Source organism: Suncus etruscus, chromosome 2, assembly GCF_024139225.1.
Source record: "Suncus etruscus isolate mSunEtr1 chromosome 2, mSunEtr1.pri.cur, whole genome shotgun sequence".
In the NCBI taxonomy this organism is placed as follows: Eukaryota; Metazoa; Chordata; class Mammalia; order Eulipotyphla; family Soricidae; genus Suncus; species Suncus etruscus.
Window position 1 is genome coordinate 153,601,868 of NC_064849.1, and position 23,369 is coordinate 153,625,236.

General features: G+C 39.1%; 1 protein-coding gene across 1 annotated transcript in view; it reads right to left on the bottom strand.

Moving 5' to 3' along the window:
- Nucleotides 1-19,633, bottom strand: part of LIX1 (limb and CNS expressed 1) — a 64,731-nt gene extending 45,098 nt beyond the window's left edge. The window contains exon 1 of the mRNA XM_049769171.1: nucleotides 19,528-19,633. Coding sequence (XP_049625128.1) covers nucleotides 19,528-19,609 — 82 coding nt within the window. The 5' untranslated portion in view covers nucleotides 19,610-19,633. The remainder of the gene's footprint in view (nucleotides 1-19,527) is intronic.
- Between the last annotated feature and the right edge of the window lie 3,736 nt (nucleotides 19,634-23,369).

A 23,369-nucleotide genomic window follows, 5' to 3' on the forward strand; every position in this document is an offset into this window, starting at 1 on the left:
ACATACTCCTTTACTTTTGTGAAGTAGCAGGAACAAGGATCATGGGCAATGTCAAAGAAGATGTGAGCAAAAGTTCCAGTAGTGTTAAAGAAACATTCCATGTCTGAGACTCAACCTCGGTCTAGTGTAGTCTCCAGCTACAGTGAACCTTCAGTGCCCAGCCAATGGTACTGAGATGGATCTTTCATTTTTGTTTATTGGGTCACACTTGCTGGTGCTGAGGACCTACTCCTGGTTTTGCACTCAAGAATCATTCCTGACAAGCTTGATGGATCATATGAAGTGTGGAGTTTTGAACTCAGACTTATCACTTGCAAAGCAAGTGCCCTACTCATTGTACTATCACTCTGGACCCAGGAGGTGACACCTTTAGAGAGTTATTAGGTGAAACAAGAAGATGGAACCATGTTTTGGAAAAAACAACAGGGCAATCATCTCCATCATGTGAGCATACAGCATGAAGGTGCCCCTACTCCAACCAGAAGGAGGGCCCTCAAGCAATAATCAAATCTATTGACAGTGTGACTTGGATTTTCCAGTCTCCCAAATCATGAGAGAACCAGTGTCTAGTATCAATTACCCCAACACTGGTATTGGGTCAACCTGACTTGACTAAGACACATCTCTCCAGTGGTTCTGAATATGTTGTGTGACAAGACATATTGCTATCTTGCTTACAGACATGATTGTAACCATTTTATTCATTATTGATTTTTAACATATGAAGATGAGTGAATACAGTGTTGTTAGATCCTCAAATAAATCTCTTGCATGTGAGCTTTTCATTTTCCCTTCTTTAAACTCTCGTTTTGCTGATGAAGCTCAGCACTGAGGTTTCCAAGGAAGGTTTCTGGATAATGGAAATTCCCCAACCATGTGGAGCACATTGGTTCACCAACCTTTGACTTTCTGTATCAAAACCCCCAATCAGCCTCAGCCAGAAGCCTGATCCTTAAGATGGGCTGCTTTTTAAACATCGAGGATTTAGTTCAAGTTCTCTTTCCTCCCTTGCTTGTAGACACTGCCCCTTCCCACTTTTTATGCAATTTATTGCAAAAGTAATAGCACCTCCTCCATCATGCCTTCTTCACTGGTGCCAGCCCACATGAATCTTCTCTCCAGAGCTTTTCTTCCATCTGCTATTCTGTGTCTTAGCACTTAATCTCCTAGGAACCAGGGTAATAAAATGGATGTGGTGCTCTTGGCTCAATTTATCAAGTTAGATTTGGCTGACCCTCCATATTTTCAGAGGGATGAAATGTCTTGTGATAACAATTTATCTTCAAGAAGGCAGTTTTCTGTTATTTAACTCATGGCCGACTGAGATTCTAGAGGGCAGGGACTCTGTTCATTCTTCTGTGGGGGGATACTACTCATTCTTTCCTTGTGATCCACCACCAGAGAATTATTTTGAAGCAGTTGAATTCATTTGGCAGCTAAGACATACCTATGTGTATATTTTGAGTGAAAGTGAGTGAAAACAAGTAAAAGGTAAGCGAAGTCAAGACTTTTTATTGGAATCAGGGGTTTCATACGTAGATCCCCAGGATGGCTTACTCCATCTGTGTGTGGAAGGCAGCTTGGACACAGCTGAGTGGTGAAAAGGAATAGAAAAGTAAAGTTTGGTCAAAGTGGATACTGACTTCACTTGCTTTCTGGCTTCACTTGGCCTTCATAATAACTAGGACTTTGGAAAACTGAATAGGAACTGATCTTTTAAGGTACTATATCTATTCTACTTGTAGTATATCTGGGGCTCATTTGAAAAGTATTTAAAAGTAACTTCTGTAAACTGTGGATCAAAAGCCATAATTAAGGTGCAATGTGACCATAGTATGCTCTAGGTAGCACCCTTGACTTGAATAAAAAATAATTCCAAGACATAAAGATGTACAGTGTGACTGCTGAAATAATTTGTGAACAAAATATTTTTGTGACATTTGAATGACACATGATTTTGAATAAACATTTAAAATGAAAAATTAATAACACTGCCAATCACTTGAAGGGACAGATGAATATTTGTGATTGGAGAGAGAGTTAGTGCAGAGGTTATAGTACTTGACTTACACAACTTGACTTGCCCCAGTTCAATACATAACACTACCTAAAGATCCCCAACACCTCTTGAAATGTATCTGGGCACAGCTAGGTATGGCCACAAAAACAAAACTAAAAGATAGATTATGTGATCTGAAAAAGTAAGGTAAAACCTCCATAGGTAAAGGACTAAGCCAAATCCCTTCAAATAAATTATATTTATAGGGAGGTGAAAAAAAATAGGAAGAAACATCATGAAAATAAGATCAGATGATGGAGCTAAGAACTGTGTGAGGTGTCAGAGCGATAGCACAGAGGGTAGGGCATTTGCCTTGCACATGGCTGACCCGGGTTTGAACCCTGACATCTCATATGGTCCCCTGAGTCTGCCAGGAGTGATTTCTGAATGCAAAGCCAGGAGTAACTTCTTAGTGTCACTGGGTGTAGCCAAAAACAAGCAAACAAACAAACATAAAAGAACTGTGTGAGAGAGAGTTGAGAAAAGGTTCCATTAAGAAAGAGAGTAAAGGGGCCGGAGAGATAGCATGGAGGTAAGGCGTTTGCCTTTCATGCAGGAGGTCATCGGTTCGAATCCCGGCACCCCATATGGTCCCCCGTGCCTGCCAGGAGCAATTTCTGAGCCTGGAGCCAGAAATAACTCCTGAGCACTGCCGGGTGTGACCCAAAAACCACAAAAAAAAAAAAAAAAAAAAAAAAAACAAAGAAAGAGAGTAAAACATGACTGAAACCCAATCACAATCATATTTACAATCAAGTTGTTTAAATAAAGATATTAATTTTAAAAAAAGAGAGTAAATGAGGCTGGCATACATCAAAAAAGAACAACAAGTGTTGGCACAAATGTGGGGGGGGAATTTCATTCATTCATTCAGTGGGAATGTTAACTGGTCCAGCCTTTCTGGGAAAACAATATAGAATATACTCAAAAACTAGAAATTGAGCTTCAGTATGATCCAGTAATACCACTCTTAGGGATATACCCTAGAAACACAATACAGAAAAGCCCTCTGCACTCCAATGTTCAACAGAGCACTATTTACAATAGACAGAATCTGGAAACAAACCAAGTCCCCAACAACAGTGCGTGGATAAAGAAACTTTGGTGCATCTCTACACAATAGAATACTATGCACCTGATAGAAAACCTGAAACCATGAATTTTGCTTATACATGGATGAATATGGAAAGTATCATGCTGAGCAAAATGAGTCAGAAGGTTAGTCCTTCAATAGACATAGAATGACAATACTCATTTGTGTGATACAAAAATTAAGATAGTATGGCAAAAATATCCAAACACAATAGAGATGAGGTCCAAAAGAACCAGTCACGGTAGGATGCTGTCAACAAAGAGAATGGGGTAGTGGCAGAAAAGGGACCACTCTGACAATGATAGTTGGAAATGATCATTCTGGACCAGATTTGAGTGCTGAAATGAGGCAAAGTCATATGCAACAATATTGCCAAGCACAGTGTCTAATAGGGAAAAAGGAAGAGATATATAGAGATAGAAAGAGAGAGGAAAAATGTTTGCCATAGTAGCAGGCAGGGGAGAGGGCAGGAGAGAAAGAGGACATTGGTGGTAGGAAATGTGCACTTTCAAAGAGTTGGGTGTTGTCCTTTGTATGACTGAAACTCAATCATGAACAATCTTGTATCTCACAGTGATTCAATTAAAATTTTAAATAAATACAAAATTCAATATCTTGGAAAAAGGAAAAGAGAAGAATGAAGGCATATGCCTTGTTTGCTGCTGCTTTTATCCACACCAGTTTCATCTTTGGCCCCATATATAGGGTTCCCTTAATACTTCCAGGGGTTACTCCTGAACACAGGAATCTTCTCTGAAAACTAATAGGTGTGGCCCAACATGCTCCAAATGCCAACAAATGGTGTATGGGGCAGAGTCAAAGCTCAGCGGGCTGGATATCATTTTTGGCATGCAGGAACCTTGGGCTGAATCTCTAAAACCACATAATCCCCTGAGCTCTATCAGAAGTGACTACTCCATGCACCAAGCATGGAGAAGCTTCTGAGCACCTCTAGGTGTGGCCACCACACAAACTCTCCAGTACCCTCCCCCGAAAATAAAAAAAGAGAAGGAGGTAAGTTTGTGGAGAGACAGAGTAAGAGAAATTAGCCTTGTTGAACTACTGGAAATCACATCCCATTACAGATACTCCTCGCTTAACGACCTACTGTGTAGGGACTACTCACACTTACGGCCATCTCTTCACCATTGTTTTATTTTATTTTATTTTATTTTATTTTATTTTAAATATCCTTTTTCCATCTTGTACACTCTACAGTACAGTACTGTGGTTTTTGGTGCTTTAATGTACCTACTTTACTAACTTTATGTTCTGTAACACATTGCAGTACTGTGTGTAAATGACACAACCTATGTAAATTAAAACAAGTGGAAGTTTTCAGTTTGATCTTTCTCGTTACTTTTACTTATTCAGAATACTGTTTCGTCAAGTACTATCCATATAATGTACTACTGTATACAGTACATGCAGTCCTCACTTAATGACCAATTCGCTTAACGACCAAACGGAACTTGGTCGTTAAGCGAGGAGTTTCTGTATCTTGCTTTCCCAGATTTATCCAGGTGGAGACAGAGATTTGATTTTCTGTCTCTGTTATCACTATGTGAGGGACTTTTTTCCACAAAGGAGGCGTTCATGCATCTGGAATGGGACTCTGGATGGGTCTCCAAGAGACATCTGTGCAAAGAGGTTAGAGAGAAAGCAAGCAAGAGTCTTGTACAAACTATTAGAAGGAGGGAGCCACTCCAGAGGATATAAATAAGTGATGATTCAGGGCCTTTCCCTTCAAAATCAGATATTGTCATCTTCCCAGAGGAGACATGAAATTCTAACAGGAATTCTAAGCTATGGAGGATATAAGTGCACCAAGGTTTATGTTTTTATGTTTTACAGAACAATCCCCAAATACAGGCCCTGAATTGCTAGCACACAACAAAATGCATGCAACACCTTGTCTCTTCATCACTTTCAATAGTAAAGCAGTTAAAACCATGAACTTATTGGGGATAGAACAATATAGCAGGTAGGGTATTTATTTGCCTTGCATGCAGCATTCCCAGGTTTGGTCCCTGGAACCCCATATGGTCCCTTGAGCTCTCCAGGAGTGGTTCCTAAACACAGAGCCAGGAGTAACTCCTTAGCATGGCTGGGTGTGGCCCAAAAACAAAAACAAAACAATACACACACACAAAAATCCATAGACTTTGTGGTTTAGTGATAAAGTCTTACTGTGCATGTGTGACCTCTGGGTTTGATCCTGGCATATCACCAAAGATATGGGCTCTGGACCAAGAACACCTTGGTTTGAATCCTGGTTCTATCAGCTCAACACACCTACGTAACTACTTAATGCTTCAATTCTGTAACTTTCAGAAACTTACAGTAAGGCTGGCAGGAAGGCTGAAAAAAAAAAAAAAGAAAATGCTCAAGACAAAGCTTCATCAGAGTAAATGTTAGAGTGCTTCATCAGAGTAGGTATTAGAGCACTAGCTATTATTTGTGGTTATAGACAGTAAAGAAGAAAGGAAGAGGCATGATTATAGACTTGCATCTTGCATCTTGAAATAAACTGCTCCTGGATAGGAAACTGTATTATTAAATATTCTAAAAATAGTCTGTAAGTCTGAAAATTCTTTGATTATATACACTGCACTATTTAATTTATTGCCAAAATCCACAGAGTCCAGAGATGAGAAAGGAAGTTTCTTTTGATATCAGTCACTAATAAAGCCAATACTTTATAGAAACACAAAATGAATGGGTGAATGCCCTATATCTTAAAATCTGGGACTGGGGATATTTGTCCCAAATGTTCACTCTCTCATAGATGCTAAAAACAATAAAATAAAACTATACAAAGAATGGGGGAGGAGCAGTGGTGCAAGTCATAAGGTGCCTGGCCTTGAGCACGCTAGCCTAGGAGAGACCTTGGTTAGATCCCTGGGAGTCCCAAATGGTCCCCCAAGCCAGGAGTGATTTCTGAGCACATAGCCAGGGGTAAACCCCTGAGCGTCACCAAGTATGGCCAAAAAAACAAAACCAAAACCAAAAAAACTGTACAAAGAAAATAATTTACTCTAACTTAATGCTTAAAGGCTTTTATACATTTACTCCAAATTAATGTTTAAAGCAGAAATAGTTGATATACCAGTTTTATAACTTATGAGATAAATCCTGCATAGAAGAGAATCTTTTATCAGCAAAAAAAGCGATCTGAAAAGTACTTTATAAATCTATTGTGCTAAAAGAACCAATTCCAGGGCCACAGGAATTAAGGCATATGCCTTGCATGTGGCTGACCCTGTTGCCATCCCAGCAACATATGGTACCTAAGCATTGAATACCATCATCTGCAGCCCCACAGGATTTGAGCTCCATCCCTGAGAAGCTACAGCATGGAGCTCCCTTGGCAAGTGGAAACACTTGGTCCATGGACACTTTGTGGGAGATCCCCTAAATTAAAATAATATAAAAAGAACCAATCTGGGGGGGGGACGCAGAGCGGTGGCACAAGTGGTAGGGCTTTTGTCTTGCACACGGCTAACCTAGGATGGACCGTGGTTCCATCCTCCGAAGTCCCATATGGTCTCCTCAAGCCAGGAGCGATTTCTGAGTGCATAGCCAGGAGTAACCCCTGAGAGTCACCAGGTGTGCCCCCCAAAAAAGAAAAACAAACAAACAATCTGGAGGCTGGAGAGATAGTATTTTGAGAAGGTCTCTTGCCTTACACACATCTAACCCAGATTCTGAGAGCCTGCTGAAAGTAATCCTCGAGTTCCTCTGGGTGTGGCTCTCAAACACACAAAAGTACTAATATCGTCTTCCACCTCACACACATTAGAATGAAGGCTTATTCTTTAAACTCTTCAGCAGCTCATCTAATGCAAATAAACAGAACTGTTGTTAAGATTGTTTCATTCTCTTTCCAGTCAAGACAAGTTGATAAGATGTGCCCTGTAGTCTCATTTTCAGCTCTTTAGAGTTATTTATTTTCAGATAGCCTATTGATCATAAAGGGGATCACTAAGAAGAAGCAATTAAAACGAAGATTAGAGTATGTGATATGGGCCTAGAGCATCTCAAGATTTGTTTATTTATTTTTGGATGTTTGGGAAAGCCCCCCCCCCTTTATTGAAGCACTATGATTTATACTGTTAATGACAGCTTCCTGGATGCACTATTCCAATACTAAAACCTCCATTAGAATCCCTAATACCTTCTTCCAATGTCCTTATACCTCGGATCCATAGAGAAACTTTCCAAGGCACCACTTTTTTCAAAACTTCCAGAACAAAAAAATTTCTAGCTGGGTAAAATTTCCCTTGCCAGAAACAAGTTGGAAAAACAACAATTTCTGGATAAATCATTTAAAGGCTTTTAAAGTGATTAACATTTTAAATTGATTCTTCTGCTTCCCAAACAGATGGATTTATGTCACATCATAGTTAAATATAAACTTTAATTAGATTAATCTCAGCAGGTGATATTTGGAAATACAGTTAATTAGCATTTCTTATTCTAGCAATTCAGTCTTGAGCAACTTGTTCTTGTTCATGTCATTTCCTAGTTTTATTGAGAAAAATTAAGAAATGGAGTTTGAGAGAGAAAGAGAGACAGAGACAGAGAGAGATAGGTGTAAAGTGAGCATCTCTGGACTTTGTGCTTGGAGTGTCAAGAGCTCCAACATGACCAGCAGAGTAGCTGAAACTGGTGATTCACATTGGTGAATCACACACACTGGTGTGTGTTAGGGACATATCGGGATGAATAGGGATGAATCTCACCTCCTGAGGCCCAAATAATATGAGGTACTTTAGGCCCTTAAACCCTTCTTTTTTTTTTTATTTAAACACCTTGATTACATACATGATTGTGTTTGGGTTTCAGTCATGTAACCTTAAACCCTTCTTAAAAGCAACTAGAGAACCAGAGACGTTTATTCCACTTTTCTAAAATTCTTAAAATAGAGCTCATTAGGACTAGAGCAATAGTACATTGCATTGCACATTGCTGCCTTGGGTTTGATCCTTGATATTCTATGTGGTCCCACAAGCAAGTAATTCAACTGTTTCTCTCCCCTAAGACTCACCAGGAAAGATCCCTGAGCTCAGAGTCAGGACTAAGTCCTGAGCACTCGATAGCTACAGACTCACAGCAGGACTGAGGCAGGCAGAAATTTTTTGTTCCCCCCCAAGAAAAAACTTCTATTTACTTCAGCAGCTCAGAAGCTGTTTTTCCTTTTCTTCTGGTCCCTCTACCTCACCATGGCACTTTCCAGAGGTAGGTATTATTCTTTTTTTTTTTTTTTTTTTTTGGTTTTTGGGCCACACCCAGTGACGCACAGGGGTTACTCCTGGCTATGCGCTCAGAAGTTCCTCCTGGCTTGGGGGACCATATGGGACACCGGGGGATCGAACCGCAGTCCGTACAAGGCTAGCTCAGGCAAGGCAGGCACCTTACCTCTAGCGCCACCGCCCGGCCCCGGTAGGTATTATTCTTTTGGTTTGTTTTACAAAGCTAACTTGAACAAAAAGTTAATTTTAATCTTAGAATTTAATATTGCTGAACTGAAAATTATCAAGGGAGAAATTTAAATAAATCATCTTTTAAACGGAGCTACAGTTCACCTTTTTAAGATGGCTGAAGAGTCTGCATACGAAGGAGCAAGAGGAAATCATAAAGATGCACTCAAGGATGGATTTAGTGGGCCAAGATTGAGCAGCAGCAGGAAGCTGCGTGTTCGATCCCTGGCATCCTGTATGGTCCCCCGAACCTACCTGTGCGCAGTTTTCTGTGTGCAGAGCCACGAGTATTCTCTGAGCGCTGTTGGTGTGGGCCAAAAATTTAAAAAAGAAAGAAAGAAAGAAAGAAAGAAAGAAAGAAAGAAAGAAAGAAAGAAAGAAAGAAAGAAAGAAAGAAAGAAAGAAAGAAAGAGAGAGAAAGAGAGAGAGAGAGAGAAAGAAAGAGAGAAAGAAAGAGAGAGAGAAAGAAAGAAAGAAGAGAAAGAAAGAAAGAAAGAAAGAAAGAAAGAAAGAAAGAAAGAAAGAAAGAAAGAAAGAAAGAAAGAAAGAAAGAAAGAAGAAAGAAAGAAAGAAAGAAAGAAAGAAAGAAAGAAAGAAAGAAAGAAAGAGAAAAAAGAAAGAAGAAAGAGAAAAAGAAAGAAGAAAGAAAGAAAGAGAGAAAGAAAGAAAGAAGAAAGAAAGAAAGAAAGAAAGAAAGAAAGAAAGAAAGAAAGAAAGAAAGAAAGAAAGAAAGAAAGAAAGAAAGAAAGAAAGAAAGAAGAAAGAAAAAGGGGGGCCGGAGAGATCGCATGGAGGTAAGGCATTTGCCTTTCATGCAGGAGGTCATCGGTTCGAATCCCGGCGCCCCATATGGTCCCCTGTGCCTGCCAGGAGCAATTTCTGAGCCTGGAGCCAGGAATAACCCCTGAGAACTACCGGGTGTGACCCAAAAACCACCAAAAAAAAAAAAAAAAAAGAAAGAAAAAGAAAGAAAGAAAGAAAGAAAGAAAGAAAGAAAGAAAGAAAGAAAGAAAGAAAGAAAGAAAGAAAGAAAGAAAGAAAGAAAGAAAGAAAGAAGAAAGAAAGAGATAAAGAAAGAAAAAAGAAAGAAGAAAGAAGAAAGAAAGAAAGAAAGAAAGAAAGAAAGAAAGAAAGAAAGAAAGAAAGAAAGAAAGAAAGAAAGAAAGAAAGAAAGAAAGAAAGAAAGAAAGAAAGAAAGAAAGAAAGAAAAAGCTGCTCTCTACCTACTGCACTGACTAAGCTGGTGTTTCTAAACAAGGCAGAGATTGTCCTAACAAGCAGGAGTTCCTCAGTCTTTCACAGAGGATGGTACTAAGTGTAAACTCAAGGCCTTGAGCTGCAAAGGATGATGGCAGCAACTCTAATCAGCCTAGCCAGGTTAGTATACAGAGCCAGTTCAGAGGTGGCAATGTCTGTTTGCAGAGTCCCTTCATTCTCCAGGCTCTCTGCCTGATCCTAAACTATCTGTTCAACTCTCTCTTCTATTAAACTGTGATTAAGATATCAGAAAACAAAGGACTTAAGATGGGGTGCTTAAATGTTCAGTTGCAATGTACTTTTTCATAAGGGAGAGACACTGGAAAAATTGTCCTTAATTTAGTAAGATGGAAAGCCAAGGGGATATACAAATTGCAAAAAAAGTGTTTCTCTTCCAGTTTGGTGCCAACTGTAAGGCAGCTGACCTCAGAGAGGCCTTTGTCGAGCTTTTGTTCTCTTAGGATTTGCAAGAGAAGTGAGTGTGGATAAATATATGCCAATGAGGTGCTCACTTACAAGTGCAGAGTCCCCCAGAGAAGCACAAAGTACACAGGACAGGCCTTAAGTGTCAGTAGAGTGTTGAGGGGGATGATGGGTTCATACAGCTGGCTGACAAGGTGAGATCAAAACAGGAATCAACTGAGTCTCAGCATGGCAGCAAGAAGAACTCGGTCATAATATAAAGGTTAGTGGTACCAGAGAGAACGCAGAGTTTGAGAGCTGTGAACCTGGCCTGTTTTGTCCAAATTCAACTTTCATCCTATTTTTCTTGAAAAAATTTTACACTAGAATGGACTTAACTACCTTGACAGACTAAACTGATGTGAGCATTTGAACATGGGTGAAAAGAAAGAAAAGCCTTGGGGTTCAAACTTCAATATGAAATGTATTAAATAAAGAAGATTCTTTTATGAAAGGCTTCTAAAGTGGTCTTACATTTCTTAAATCAATCTGTAGCACATAATCAGTAAAACCATGTCATTTAAACAGAAAAATCATATGCTCAGAAACACACCCTGGTGCAGCTGTATCCTATTATGGGCTGTAACTTAACACATAAGTTTCAAAAGTTGTTAAAGTTGAGTTCAGGCTAACAAATTCTAACTGTTAAAATTTACAAATGCTTTTGGTTGAGACAAGACAGCAAGGCCATGAAGAAGCATCAGCTCATAGGATAAATGTCAGTGATACATTATCTGGGTTTGTCAAATATCATTTGCATATTAATGCATAAAGTATTAGAAAGAATATGGCCATTAGATGATCAAGAAGTCACTTTTTCCCCTATGTTAAAAATATTTCTGGTGGGGCAGACTATAACATTTAAAATTTACCAAATGTGTATTTACACATTTGAGAGAAAGAGAACAAAGAAAGAGGGAACACTACTTATGTCACCAACAACCAAGTTAAATATGTGATATTCTTTCCTTTGGTATTAATTCAGATAAAATCGTTGCATCCTATAATAAATAAAAGTAAAATTAGCATCTGAATAGGTTTCAGTGGAATATAAACTCAGGGTAGATGCTAAAATTATCCTCAGAGTTTAAATTATTATAATTAAATGCAATTATTAATCCAAACTGAGTTAGTGAGAAGTGAAGAATTTTTGGATCCTAGCCTTATTCTTTTAGGCTCATGTTATGTGGTGGAATGCAATGCAATATGTGTATGGATTTTACTGCACACTGCATTCATCCCTTATATCCTATTTTAGTCATTTTTTTGTGAAATACAAAAACCATAAATGTGTCATCACATTTATAAATTTCAGGTAAGTACACTAAAAACCATAGCATGGAGAAAATACCTGACTCTTTGGAATTTCTGTTCCTCTGCTGCATTTTATCAGACTCATATTTACTAAGATATTCTTAGTAGTTCTATAGTCTAGTTACAATTTTCTCCAAGGAAAAAGATATGCTTTAATCAAATGCTTTTCATCTATTTGATATATATGTGTATATATACATGTATATATGTATGTGTATAAATATATAAAGCTTTCATATACAAACATATTTCCCCCAAGAGCACAGAATGATAGTAGAGTGGGGAGGTCAGTTGCCTTGCTTTCAGTCAATCTGAGTTTGCTCCCCAACCACCCATATAATCCCTGAACACTGCCATGAGTAATTCCTGAAAGCAGAGCCAAGTATAATTCCTGAGAATTACTGGGTAAGGCCCCAAAATCTAAAAAAAAATATTTTTTCCAAGTGAAATAGTTAACCACCTTAAATATGGGAGAAATTTCCCACTGTGCCAAGAGACAATCTTGATAAAAGACCATGATAAAGTTTTCATTGTAAAATTCAAGGTGTTTATTAGTAAAACCATCACCTCACATATAAGTCAATGCTGTAAATCACTGTGTTTCATGACTTTACTGACAACTGAAATACATATTTCAAAGTTAGCCTTATTTTATCCTTGGGTTAGTAAAAGGGTCCTTTCCATGCACAACTCTGCATCCACAAATGCTGATTGTTGTGTGAGTACTAGCCCCACAAATTTAGTGTCAGAAAATGTGCCATATAATAGTTTTTAATTATCATTTTCCCCCAATGCAACCTAAACACAAAATAAAACTCAGAGCTAATCTAGGATCACAGTTAATCCCAAAGATGTAGTCCCTTTATTTCAATATGATCCCACCTCATGTTTCCAACTGCTTCTCCCTACACCCCCATCACATTCATCTTGTGTTGCCTGATTTTCTGCTTTCTCTTTTTAAAAAGGTACTTCTCTCACCTATTCTCCAGATGTGTCTATTTCCTTGGCCTCTCACATATTCCCAGTAGTTATGTCTCTACCCCACTTTGTATCTCTAATTTACTGCACAAGGGTTGGTGATGGAATCTGAATTCTGACTTTGTGTAATCCTGAACAACTCAATTTACCTGCTGTGAGCCTCAGTTTCCTCATTTTTAAATTACACAAGTACCAGACTTACTGTCTAGCTGTAAAGAGTACATGCTCTTAGCCTAATGCTATCATCACATCCTGCCATTCCTGTCATACAAAGAACCCCAAGGTGGCAGATGAGTGTGTGGTGCACTTGTCATTGGAGGAATTTGCACTCACATTTGGATCCAAAAGTACAGCTGATAAACTCAACTGTACTGACTTTAGGGCAGGGGCCTCAAACTCAATTTACCTGGGGGCCACAGGAGGTAAAGTCGGGGTGAGGCAGGGCCGCATAAGGGATTTCACAAAAAAAAAGTCCTCAAATGTCATTATTAACAGTTTTAAATATTTCTTCTGAACATGACTAGAAAATTGAGTGAAGATCATGAACAGTTCTTCTGAACATGGCATCTTTTGCCTATTCCTTGCTGCCAGAGACTTGACAGCGCTTCTTCTCACAAATCTGAACCACATTTGGCTTTAGAGAGGAAGCAGTTGAGACCCTCAGTATGGCTTGAAGATGATCATCATTAAGTCTAGACCTGTACTTTGACTTCATTGAAGTTCAATGTGGAGAATAACTTTTCACACGAATATGTGCTCCCAAAAAGGCACATGGTGTGCTTGAACATTCATTCGGGAAAGCTCAGGGAAGCTGGAGAGCAATTCTCTCAAAAATTGCCCATGCATGTCTGTTTTTCCACTAATCTCCCTGAACTTGGCTTTGAGATCAGAGCTGCATTGCAGTTCAATGAGCTCCATTTGAAGCACAGGAGGGGCATCTTTCACATCAAAGGAAAAGGGGTCCACAAAAGTTTGGAAAGTGGCTCTGTGCTTTTTGAAGTCTGCAAATCTGTGACCAAATTCCTTCTCTAGCTTAAAAATAGCATCAACATATTTCTCACCACTGAATGGTATGCCTGCATCCACAAGTTCCTTGCATGCTGGGAAATGGCAAAGATTTGTCTGAGAGAGCTGGGATTTCCGTAACACAAGTTTTGTGGAGAATGCTCTCACGTTGTCATAGGCAGCACTGATAAGCTGCCCTGGGCCTTGTAACATCTTGTTTAGTACATTCAGCTTATGTGTGATGTCAACAAGAAAATCTAGGTCCATGAGCCATTTGTGATCACTCAACTCAGAAACAGCATTCCCATCCTTCTCTATGAAGGCTTTCACTTCTTCTCTCAACTCAAATATCTTTTCAGGACATTTCCCCTGCTGAGCCAACATACCTTGGTGAAATAGAGCACATTTCCATATTCTGACTCCATTTCCTCTAAAAAAGCATGGAACATCCTGTGCTTTAAGCCCCTGGATCTGATTTGGTTGATGCATTTCACAACAACAGACATCACATTGTCACACGGCAGGCATTTACTGCAAAGGGCCTGCTGATGAATAATGCAGTGAAGAGCAATGGCCTTCTCTACACCCTCCTCTTCAAGATTTTTTTGAACAAGTGCCACCAGTCCATTTTTCCTCTCTGTCATCGATGGCACTCCACTGGTTATTATTCCAACAAACCTCTTCCATGGCAAACCTGCATTCTCAATGGCATCACACAAATGCCGAAATATCTCATTAGCGGTGGTCTGGCCATGCATTGGAATTATTGTGAGCAGCTCCTCTGTCAATTCAAAATTGCAATCAACACCACGGACATAAATTGTGAGCTGAGCAGTGTCTATTATATCTGTGCCCTCATCAAGAGCAACTGAGTATGCATCAAAACATTTGGCTTTCTCACACAGTTGATGATAAATGTCACTTGACATGTCAGAAATGTGCTCTGCCACAGTGTTGGCAGAAAGGCTGATTTTGCTAAACTGACCTTTATTTTTCGAACAGATAATACCTGCAGCCTGTAACATGCATTTTTCAACAAACTCTCCTTCTGTGAATGGTTTCCCTGCCTTAGCAATGATCTCACTAACCATGTAACTAGCTTCGACTGATGCAACATTCTCTTTGGTTGCTTTCTTGAAGAAATCTGGTTGCCTCATTAGACATGCTTTAAGACTGGCAACCGGCTTGGCTTTCTCATTTCCTTGATATTTTGCACATTCCTCAGCATGTTTAGTTGAATAATGGTGTTTCAAGTTGTATTCCTTGTGCACTGCAACTTTCTCTGAGCAAATAAGACATGTGGGGTTGCCCCTGTGCTCAACAAAGAAATACTGCGTCTCCCACTTTTCCTGAAATTGTCTGTGCTCGCCATCAATCTTTCTCTTCACTGCAGGCTTTGATGAAGTCATGATGAAGGTATGACAAAATCTAATTCTGTAATATACTTCTCTCCCTTCTCTCCCTTAGGCCTCCGATAATGCGAGGGACAGCGGGCAGGAGCAGCGGAAATAATGTCTGCGCTAGGCGCAAAGTATTCACGATTATTCGCTTACCGAATATTCACAATAAAAAATCGCATTAGTAAGAAAAAATCGCAAAAAATCGCATTAAACATTTTCATACCCAAAACAGAACTGCTCGGGGTATGCAAATGTTTAATGCGATTTTTTTTCTTACTAATGCGATTTTTATTGCGATTATTTGGTAAGCGAATAATCGCAAATACTGTGATATTTGAAGGCTGGCCGCAGGCCACAAAATGTTGTACAGAGGGCCGCAAACGGCCCGCGAGTTTGAGACCCCTACTTTAGGGCAATTTGTACTTTGTTGTAACACCTGACACTTGAAAAGAAAGGAAATTTTTCACAAAACTAGCAATGTAATGCAACATGGAGTTGTGCCTTAATTTCTCTGCAATCTCTTAGGTACTCTTAAAGCAGTGCTCCTCAACCTTTTTTCCATGGCCCCCTTCCAAATGCATCTCCTTCCTGTGGCTTTTCTATCCTACTAGTTGACCTTGTATTTCCATGTGGTTGCCCTTATTAATGCAAATTTCAGCCTGTAGCCCCTTTGGACTATCTTGGGGGGCCCCAGTTGCGCAAAGCTGGTATAGAAAGTCTCAGGGTTACTTGTCTGAAAGTGGAGGCCTTCAGGTGGTGGAAAGCAGTTTAAAGTCAGTCTGAGTAAAATTCAAGTCAAGAGCTCACTTTAGGGGTCAGAGAGATGGGACAGCAGGTAGGGCTCTTGCCTTGCACACGACTGACCCCCTATGACTGACACCTCATATGGTACCTTGAGTCCCACTGGGTGAGGTCACTCAGGAGTGACCTCTGAGCACACAGCCAAGAATAAGCCCTGAGCACTGCTAGGTTTAGCACATGCCCACAACATTCACAACAAAGAGCCCACTTTATTTAAAGAGATATTTAGTTGAAAAGTAAAGAAACTGTGGTACATATATACAATGGAATATTATGCAGCTGTCAGGAGAGATGAAGTCATGAAATTTTCCTATACATGGATGTACACGGAATCTATTATGCTGAGTGAAATAAGTCAGAGAGAGAGAGAAAAACGCAGAATGGTCTCACTCATCTATGGGTTTTAAGAAAAATGAAAGACATTCTTGCAATAATAATTTTCAGACATAAAAGAGAAAAGAGCTGGAAGTTCCAGCTCACCTCAAGAAGCTCACCACAAAGAGTGATGAGTTTATTTAGAGAAATAACTACATTTTGAACTGTCCTAATAATGAGAATGTATGAGGAAAATGGAGAGCCTGTTTAGAGTACAGGCGGGGGTCGGGTGGGGAGGAGGGAGACTTGGGACATTGGTGATGGGAATGTTGCACTGGTGATGGGGGGTGTTCTTTACATGACTGAAACCCAAACACAATCATGTATGTAATCAAGGTGTTTAAATAAAAATTAAGAAAACATTTTAGAAGCAGAAAAAAAAAAGAAAAGTGAGGTAGGCAAAAGAGGGTATGGGGGTGGGAATGTTACAAAAATGTATTTTCTTCTAGGAAAGAAAATACAACAAAATTAAAACAATTGCCATATGAACACCTTGTCTAAAACAAATGACCATTTAATGTTCTGCAAAATGTTGGAGATTTCCTTGACTAAAAGGAGAGTTCAAATTTATTTTCTCCAATGGTCATAATTCTGTCCATGTGATTTTCTCACACACCAGAAATTCTCTGGGTGCTTTTTCTTGACCAAGTTGAAGAGAAAATGCAGTTTATTGTTGCTTATTTTAATATAAAATCAAAGCAAATCAAAGACAGCAAATCAATTGCATGATCGTTTACATCCCCTATGTTAGGATTTGCAGAAGAGTAATGAGAGAAATGCCTTTGTATATATGGAAGAAAAATTTAGGGAAAATACTTTGTGAAAAAGGGAGACAGGGAGAAGGAAGGCAAAAGTAAAAGAGAGATGGAGTATGTGAATTTGTTTGTGTGTATATGTGTGTTTTTCTTTGCTCAATTTTTTTTTAATTGGCAGTAACATGCTGAGTTCCTTGTCCCTTGGTTCTGGCACGAAAGGATTTGTCTGGGGAAGATGAGCCAGAGTGATTAGGAGAGAGGCTCAGAAGCTGCTAAGACTGATGGCAGCTTTTTATAGGCTGTGTAAAACAGGAAAGCATAGATGTGCCAAAAACAAGTGGTGGAGTGCAAGTGCTTTCCTCTGGGTCTTGTGTTGGATATCCACCTTTCTCCAGGTATCCACCTTCCTCCTCACCCCTCTTGATTTTGATGACTTGCCCCAGAGTGTAACTAAGTCACATGTAACCCCATATATTCCAAGAAGTCTGTGAGTACTTAAGATATTTTAACATTAGAAAAACTCGTTCAAATTTGGCCATTTGACTTACTTTCCTTTAGTAATTTTTCAAATTTAAAATGCACAAAGGGTGAGGATTAGCAGTTTATAATAGTTACCAACCAAGAGGGAGCAGGCCACTATAGTAGGCTATCTGATCAATGTGAGTTCTTTGTACAAAATAGGAGACCTTCCCTCTTAGACATATGAGTTCCTGCAAAGGTCTGGACAGCAAAATAGGTATCATTTCTTGGAGCTCCCCTTCTATTTTATTCTTAGTACTCAACTGAAAATTATTCATGGAATTTACTTCAGTTTAAAAAGTGAGTTATAAAATTCCATAATGAGTTTCTTAAATTCACAATGAGTTCAGTAAAACAAAATAAAACTTTTCTTTTTCTGTTCACTCTTCTGCCACTATTCAAACTCTCAGCATAAAACCCCTGGTTCTAACCAATTTAGCTACAGTTTTGGGTAGGTCAAAGCCTTTTCCCCTTCACTAAGTGAATTTAGTGCTATTGTAGGAGAGGGACATTCTTTCCTTCACTTAAAGAAACATACCAACCTGAATAGATTCCAGGCTAGAATGAAGGAGGGAGTGATTTTTATTAGGTCTAGCACTATTGACATGCCTGAAAACAGTATTTGAAAAAAAGAAGAAATTAAATAAGAAATCAAATAATAAATCAAATAAAGACAAGACAAAGAAAACAAAGATTAAAAAAGAGAAGAAAGAAAGGAAGAAAAAGAGGAAAGAATAAAGGAAGAAATAAAGAAAGCAAGGGAAGAAGGGAGGAAGGAAGGGAGGAAGGAAGGGAGGAAGGAAGGAAAGAAGGAAGGAAGGGAGGGAGGAAGGAAGGAAGGAAGGAAGGAAGGAAGGAAGGAAGGAAGGAAGGAAGGAAGGAAGGAAGGAAGGAAGGAAGGAAGAAAAGCTTTCACTTTATGCCTTAGAAAGCCAAATGTTTACAATTTAATTTCTAAGAAATTTTCTAAGAAGAAAATTTTAGAGGATAAAATGGTTTAACATTTCTTTCTTCATCACACATGAGAAATATAAACTAAAAGGACATCTGGAAACTAACATTATTCAGCAATTAGAAATCAAAAATCCAAACCATTGATGTTTTGATGGAGACAGGCATAATGAGATTCACAAAGAAACCTGTAACCTATTGAAGAAGAAAGAAAAAAATCCATATGCATTATACCTTTTGGGCAGCAAAGTTCTATTTCAGAAGCCCTTTGTAATCTGAAACCCATTGTAGATAAGATACAAAGTGAAGATAGTCTGTTTTGCAGCAGCAGGAAATCAAATTGGTTCCAGAAACAAAGTTACATGACAAATGGTTTAATGGTATTGCTAGACTTGGAAAACTTGATTGAATTATTTTTCAAAATCATTTAAAAATTTTTTTGAAATAACAATGCCATAGCTATTTAGATTTTCCCCCCCTTGGGGATGATGGTTTTTTTTTTTTTTTTTTTTTTTTTTTTTTTTTTTTTTGAGGAGGGTAGCTGCAATAAAGGGAAGTCCTTTCATTTTATTGACTTTTTAAAATAAATGTGACAATTAGTTGCCAAAATTTAAGAGTTCAGAGGTGATTTTATTGTTAACTTTTATTTGCATCAACAATTTTCAAGCACAATATTTTGAACATAATTACTAAATGTTATCGAGAATTAAATAGGCTCATAGAGACATTTTATAATCAGATTCAAATCACTATTCATTTTAATCTTCGTACTAGTCAGTCTTGGTTTAAGTCATTAAGTCATTAGTTGAGTCTTAGATTATAGGAAAGACTTCTAAATAACTATCAAGATGGACCACTGACAGAACAGAATCACTAGCTAAGACCCATAGATGAGATAAAACCATCTTCTTGACTTCAGTCAGGACCAAGTTAAATATCTCTTTGACCATAGCACACGACTACAGAAATGTAGGAGAAATCATACTTAAATAGGATGTGACTAGATGTTTGGATCTACTTTCTAAACAATTTAAAAAAAAAAAAAAAGCTTCCACCTCTCCCCTTCAGTACTTACAGTCTTTGAAGACTAGAGCTGGGTCCCGGTGAGGCAACACTTGGGCAATGATGTGTCTCAGGGATTCCAAGGTTCTGTCCATCTTGGGTCTGCCTGTGGGAGACTGCTGCACAGCGTCCTCATGCCTGAATTCTTGCAGTCCTGGACTGAATTTGTGCAGCTCATTGATGCACAGGATTACCAAAGAATCCCTTTTAACATCTGCCAATCAGACGTTTCCCAGAATCTAAAGACCCCTCAGGGGGCCCTCCTCCCAGGCTCACTTATCTTTGTTGTAGGCTGAGCTAATTAGGTCTTAGGGCTGGCTGACAGGCGGTTCCCATTGCTTCCTTCTGCTAAACACACCCACCTACTGGCTAGCTGAGGAAGCTCTCTAATCATGGGAACAGCGTTTATTATTTTTCATTTTTGCCAACCAGATTTTGCTTGAACGGTGTATAACATTCTGACTTGGCTATTTCTTTCAGACCTATATCTTTAACTATGCTGCTCCCAGGAATATAGACTCAGGAAGGTTCTTTCTAAAGATCGTAGTAGCTAAAAAGTTTCCAGCTTTGGAACTGTAGTTCACCATGAATTCTTGCAGTCATCCAAATTCTTCCTTGATGGAGGACTACACAAACTATAGCCAGGCATAGCATTATTGTTTTGCATTTGAGCTCAGGAGCATCTCTTTAGAAGCAAAGCTGTAAAGTGTTTTCCATACCCAAACAAAGTCACTTTCAGTGAGCAATTTACAGCTTTTCAGGGGATATTCCTTTCCCTAGGCACTGTTCATGGGAAATCATTCAAGATTAATTTTAATTAATTCTGAGATCATTCTCTTCCTTTCAGTTCAGGATAATCCTATTATAAATTTCAGGGGGGAAGCAGTATATATATTCCAAAAGAATATGGGTATATAGTCAAAGATCTTAAGAAAACAGATTTGTCTACTTAAATCCTAGATAGCAAGCACCTTTACACCTTTACAAGGTTAAATAAATGTGCTTTCCTTGCAGGCATCACAGGCATGAACACTGAATAGAGTCTGTATGATTCCTGAGCATCAGGCATGGTCCCCAAATCCAAATTGACAATCACCTCCATGAAATAAGACCTCCCTATTGGAGACATAATTAAAAGTTAAACTATGGGAGTCCACTGCAGTCATAAGGATATATACCAGATACAAATGTCTCTTATCACTGTTAGTTTTCCAAGGGTTTTTGATAACTTCATTGCTTTCATTTAAAATATTTTTTTAGGGGCCAGAGAGATAGCATGGAGGTAAGGCGTTTGCCTTTCATGCAGAAGGTCATTGGTTCGTGTCCCAGTGTCCCAGTGTCCCGTGTGGTCCCCCGAGCCTGCCAGGAGTGATTTCTGAGCATGGAGCCAGGAGTAACCCCTGAGCATTGCCGGGTGTGCCAAAAACAAACAAAATAAAATATTTTTTTAGGGTCAGGCACCAGAGATAGCTTTTCATGACCCCCTCATCCTCTTCCCACAATTTTCATATTTAGTAATTATGTTCTATTATATCATTAACTGAAGCCACATTTTCAAAAACTATATAAAATAAATGTTTTGTATGTGATGAACTTTTCTGGCTAGTTAGTAGGTGGTAGGCTTTAAAAAAAAAAAAAGGAAACAGAAGGAATGGAATATAATGGTAATTCTTACTGAGGATCTCAACAAACTTTACCCATAGGAAGATTCTGTCAGATACATATGCACCCGGCTGCTACAGCAAGCAAAAATATACCCAAAAAAGGGAGATGAGGGGCCGAAGAGATAGCATGAAAGTAAGGCATTTGCCTCGCATGCAGAAGGTTGGTGGTTCAAATCCCGGCATCCCATATGGTCCCCCAAGCCTGCCAGGAGTGTCTTCTGAGTGTAGAGCCAGTAGTAATCCCTGAGCACTGCTGGGTGTGACCCAAAAACAAAAACATAAAAAAGGGAGATGAGAAAAAAGTCCTTCACTGGAAGACATTGAGGGTCACAAAGTACTTTCCAAGTATTGTACCAAATAGAAAACAGTCAATGTTTTTTGTCAGTTGAACCAGACCAGGTGGCTTCTCATAGTAACAGAAAAATTTCCAGGGTTGGTGGGGGTTCATGTCCTTTCACAGGGAATGAATGATGCTTCAAGTTGGGAATCATAAAAAATTTGATTTATTTGTCTATCCAAGTGAAGATCAGAGAAATACAAAACTATTTGAGGAAAACTTTGCAAGATGGTGTCCAATATGTCGACCTGCAGCAGCTCTGCTCTTACTTCTGCTTTTCTGAGTCTATCTGTTGTCTCCCAGGAGATTAACCGGCACAGAGACCCTTAGCTGAACTGTTAATGCTAGAAACTAAAATGAAAGATAAAACTCTGTTAAGGAATCTAGTCTAAACCTCAGCAAGATTGTTTCTAAAATTTACAAACTGAGCATTAGTTTAGAGAATCTCAAAATAGTGTTTCAGGGGTGGAGTGATAGCACAGTGGGTAGGGCATTTGCCTTGCACGCAGCCAACTCCAGCCAACCCGTGGCCGACCTGCTTCTGACCTGGGTCTATCCCAGGACTGACCCAGTTCGATCCTCGGCGTCTCATTTGGTGCCCTGAGCCTGCCAGGAGCACCCCTGAGCACCACTGGGTGTGGCTCAGAAACAAACAAATAAAAAGGTGTTTCAAGGATAATTTCATTATATTATTATGACCTTTATATAGGTTTTTTTTTTTTCTTACTTTCTCTGTTTGTGCTTGGGGCCCATTCCTGGTCCTATGTTCAAGGATCACTCCTGGCACTGCTCAGCAGGCTACAGGGGTGCCAGAGATCAGCCAATGTTAGCCACGTGCAAGGCAAGTGCCCTATAGTTCGTACATTGCTCTAGCCTTAATGAGCAATTTTTAAGGATTCTAGAAAGGTGGCGTGTGTGCCAGTAATCTCAGCTGAATAGGGTCATTGCCTTCCCATTAGGCTCATTTCTTTTTTGTTTGTTTGTTGTTTGGGGAACATACCCAGAGGCACTTAGGGGTTACTTCTGACTCTGCTCAGAACTTGCTCCTGGCAGGCTTAGGGGATCATAGGGGATGCCAGGGATGGAACCTGGATCCACCAAGTGCAAGGGAAATGCCCTACTTATTGCACTATCACTCTGGCCCCTTAGGCTCATTTCTTGAGCTTATATTTTCTGAAACATTGTTTTATGTATTTCTCCCATGTTCACTCTTGAAGACTTCTCATTTCAGAAGTCTTTCAGTCTAGAAAAACAATGTAGTGACCTCTTGCTGTCCTCTCTTTGTGTGGAGTGTACTTAATTGCGTGTTGAGAGAATCCCCTGTACAGTGTAACTATCTTAGTACAAATTCCACATTACAAATTTCACTGCCAATCCCAATCATCTGTTGCCAATAACAGCCCAAACTTAAACCATTGAAACAAAGGTAGATAACGGATAGTAATGATCCAAATGATGTTTTCACAACTTTTTGTTGAAGTACTCTAAAGTTCTGAAAAATGTCATCTCACAGAATAGTGATCAAATCTTACTAAATATTATAAACAAGAAAGATTGCCAGTATAAACAGAGCTTGAGAAGAGGAAAATTCAGATTAGTATGTATATTTTAAGCAATTTCTTACTCAGTGGGACATGGCAAGAAAAAAAAAAAGTCAATGGAAAGTGTAATTTTGCTGGCCAGAAAAAGAAAATGCATTTCTATTATGTTAGTAATATTTTTATTGTCAATAGCTCACTATAGATATGAATGTGATAGGGAGATTGGGCCACCAAGTCAAGCAAAATTCAAATGTTTTTGTTTTGTTTTGTTTTGTTGGTCACACCCAGCATTGCTCAGGGTTTACTCCTGACT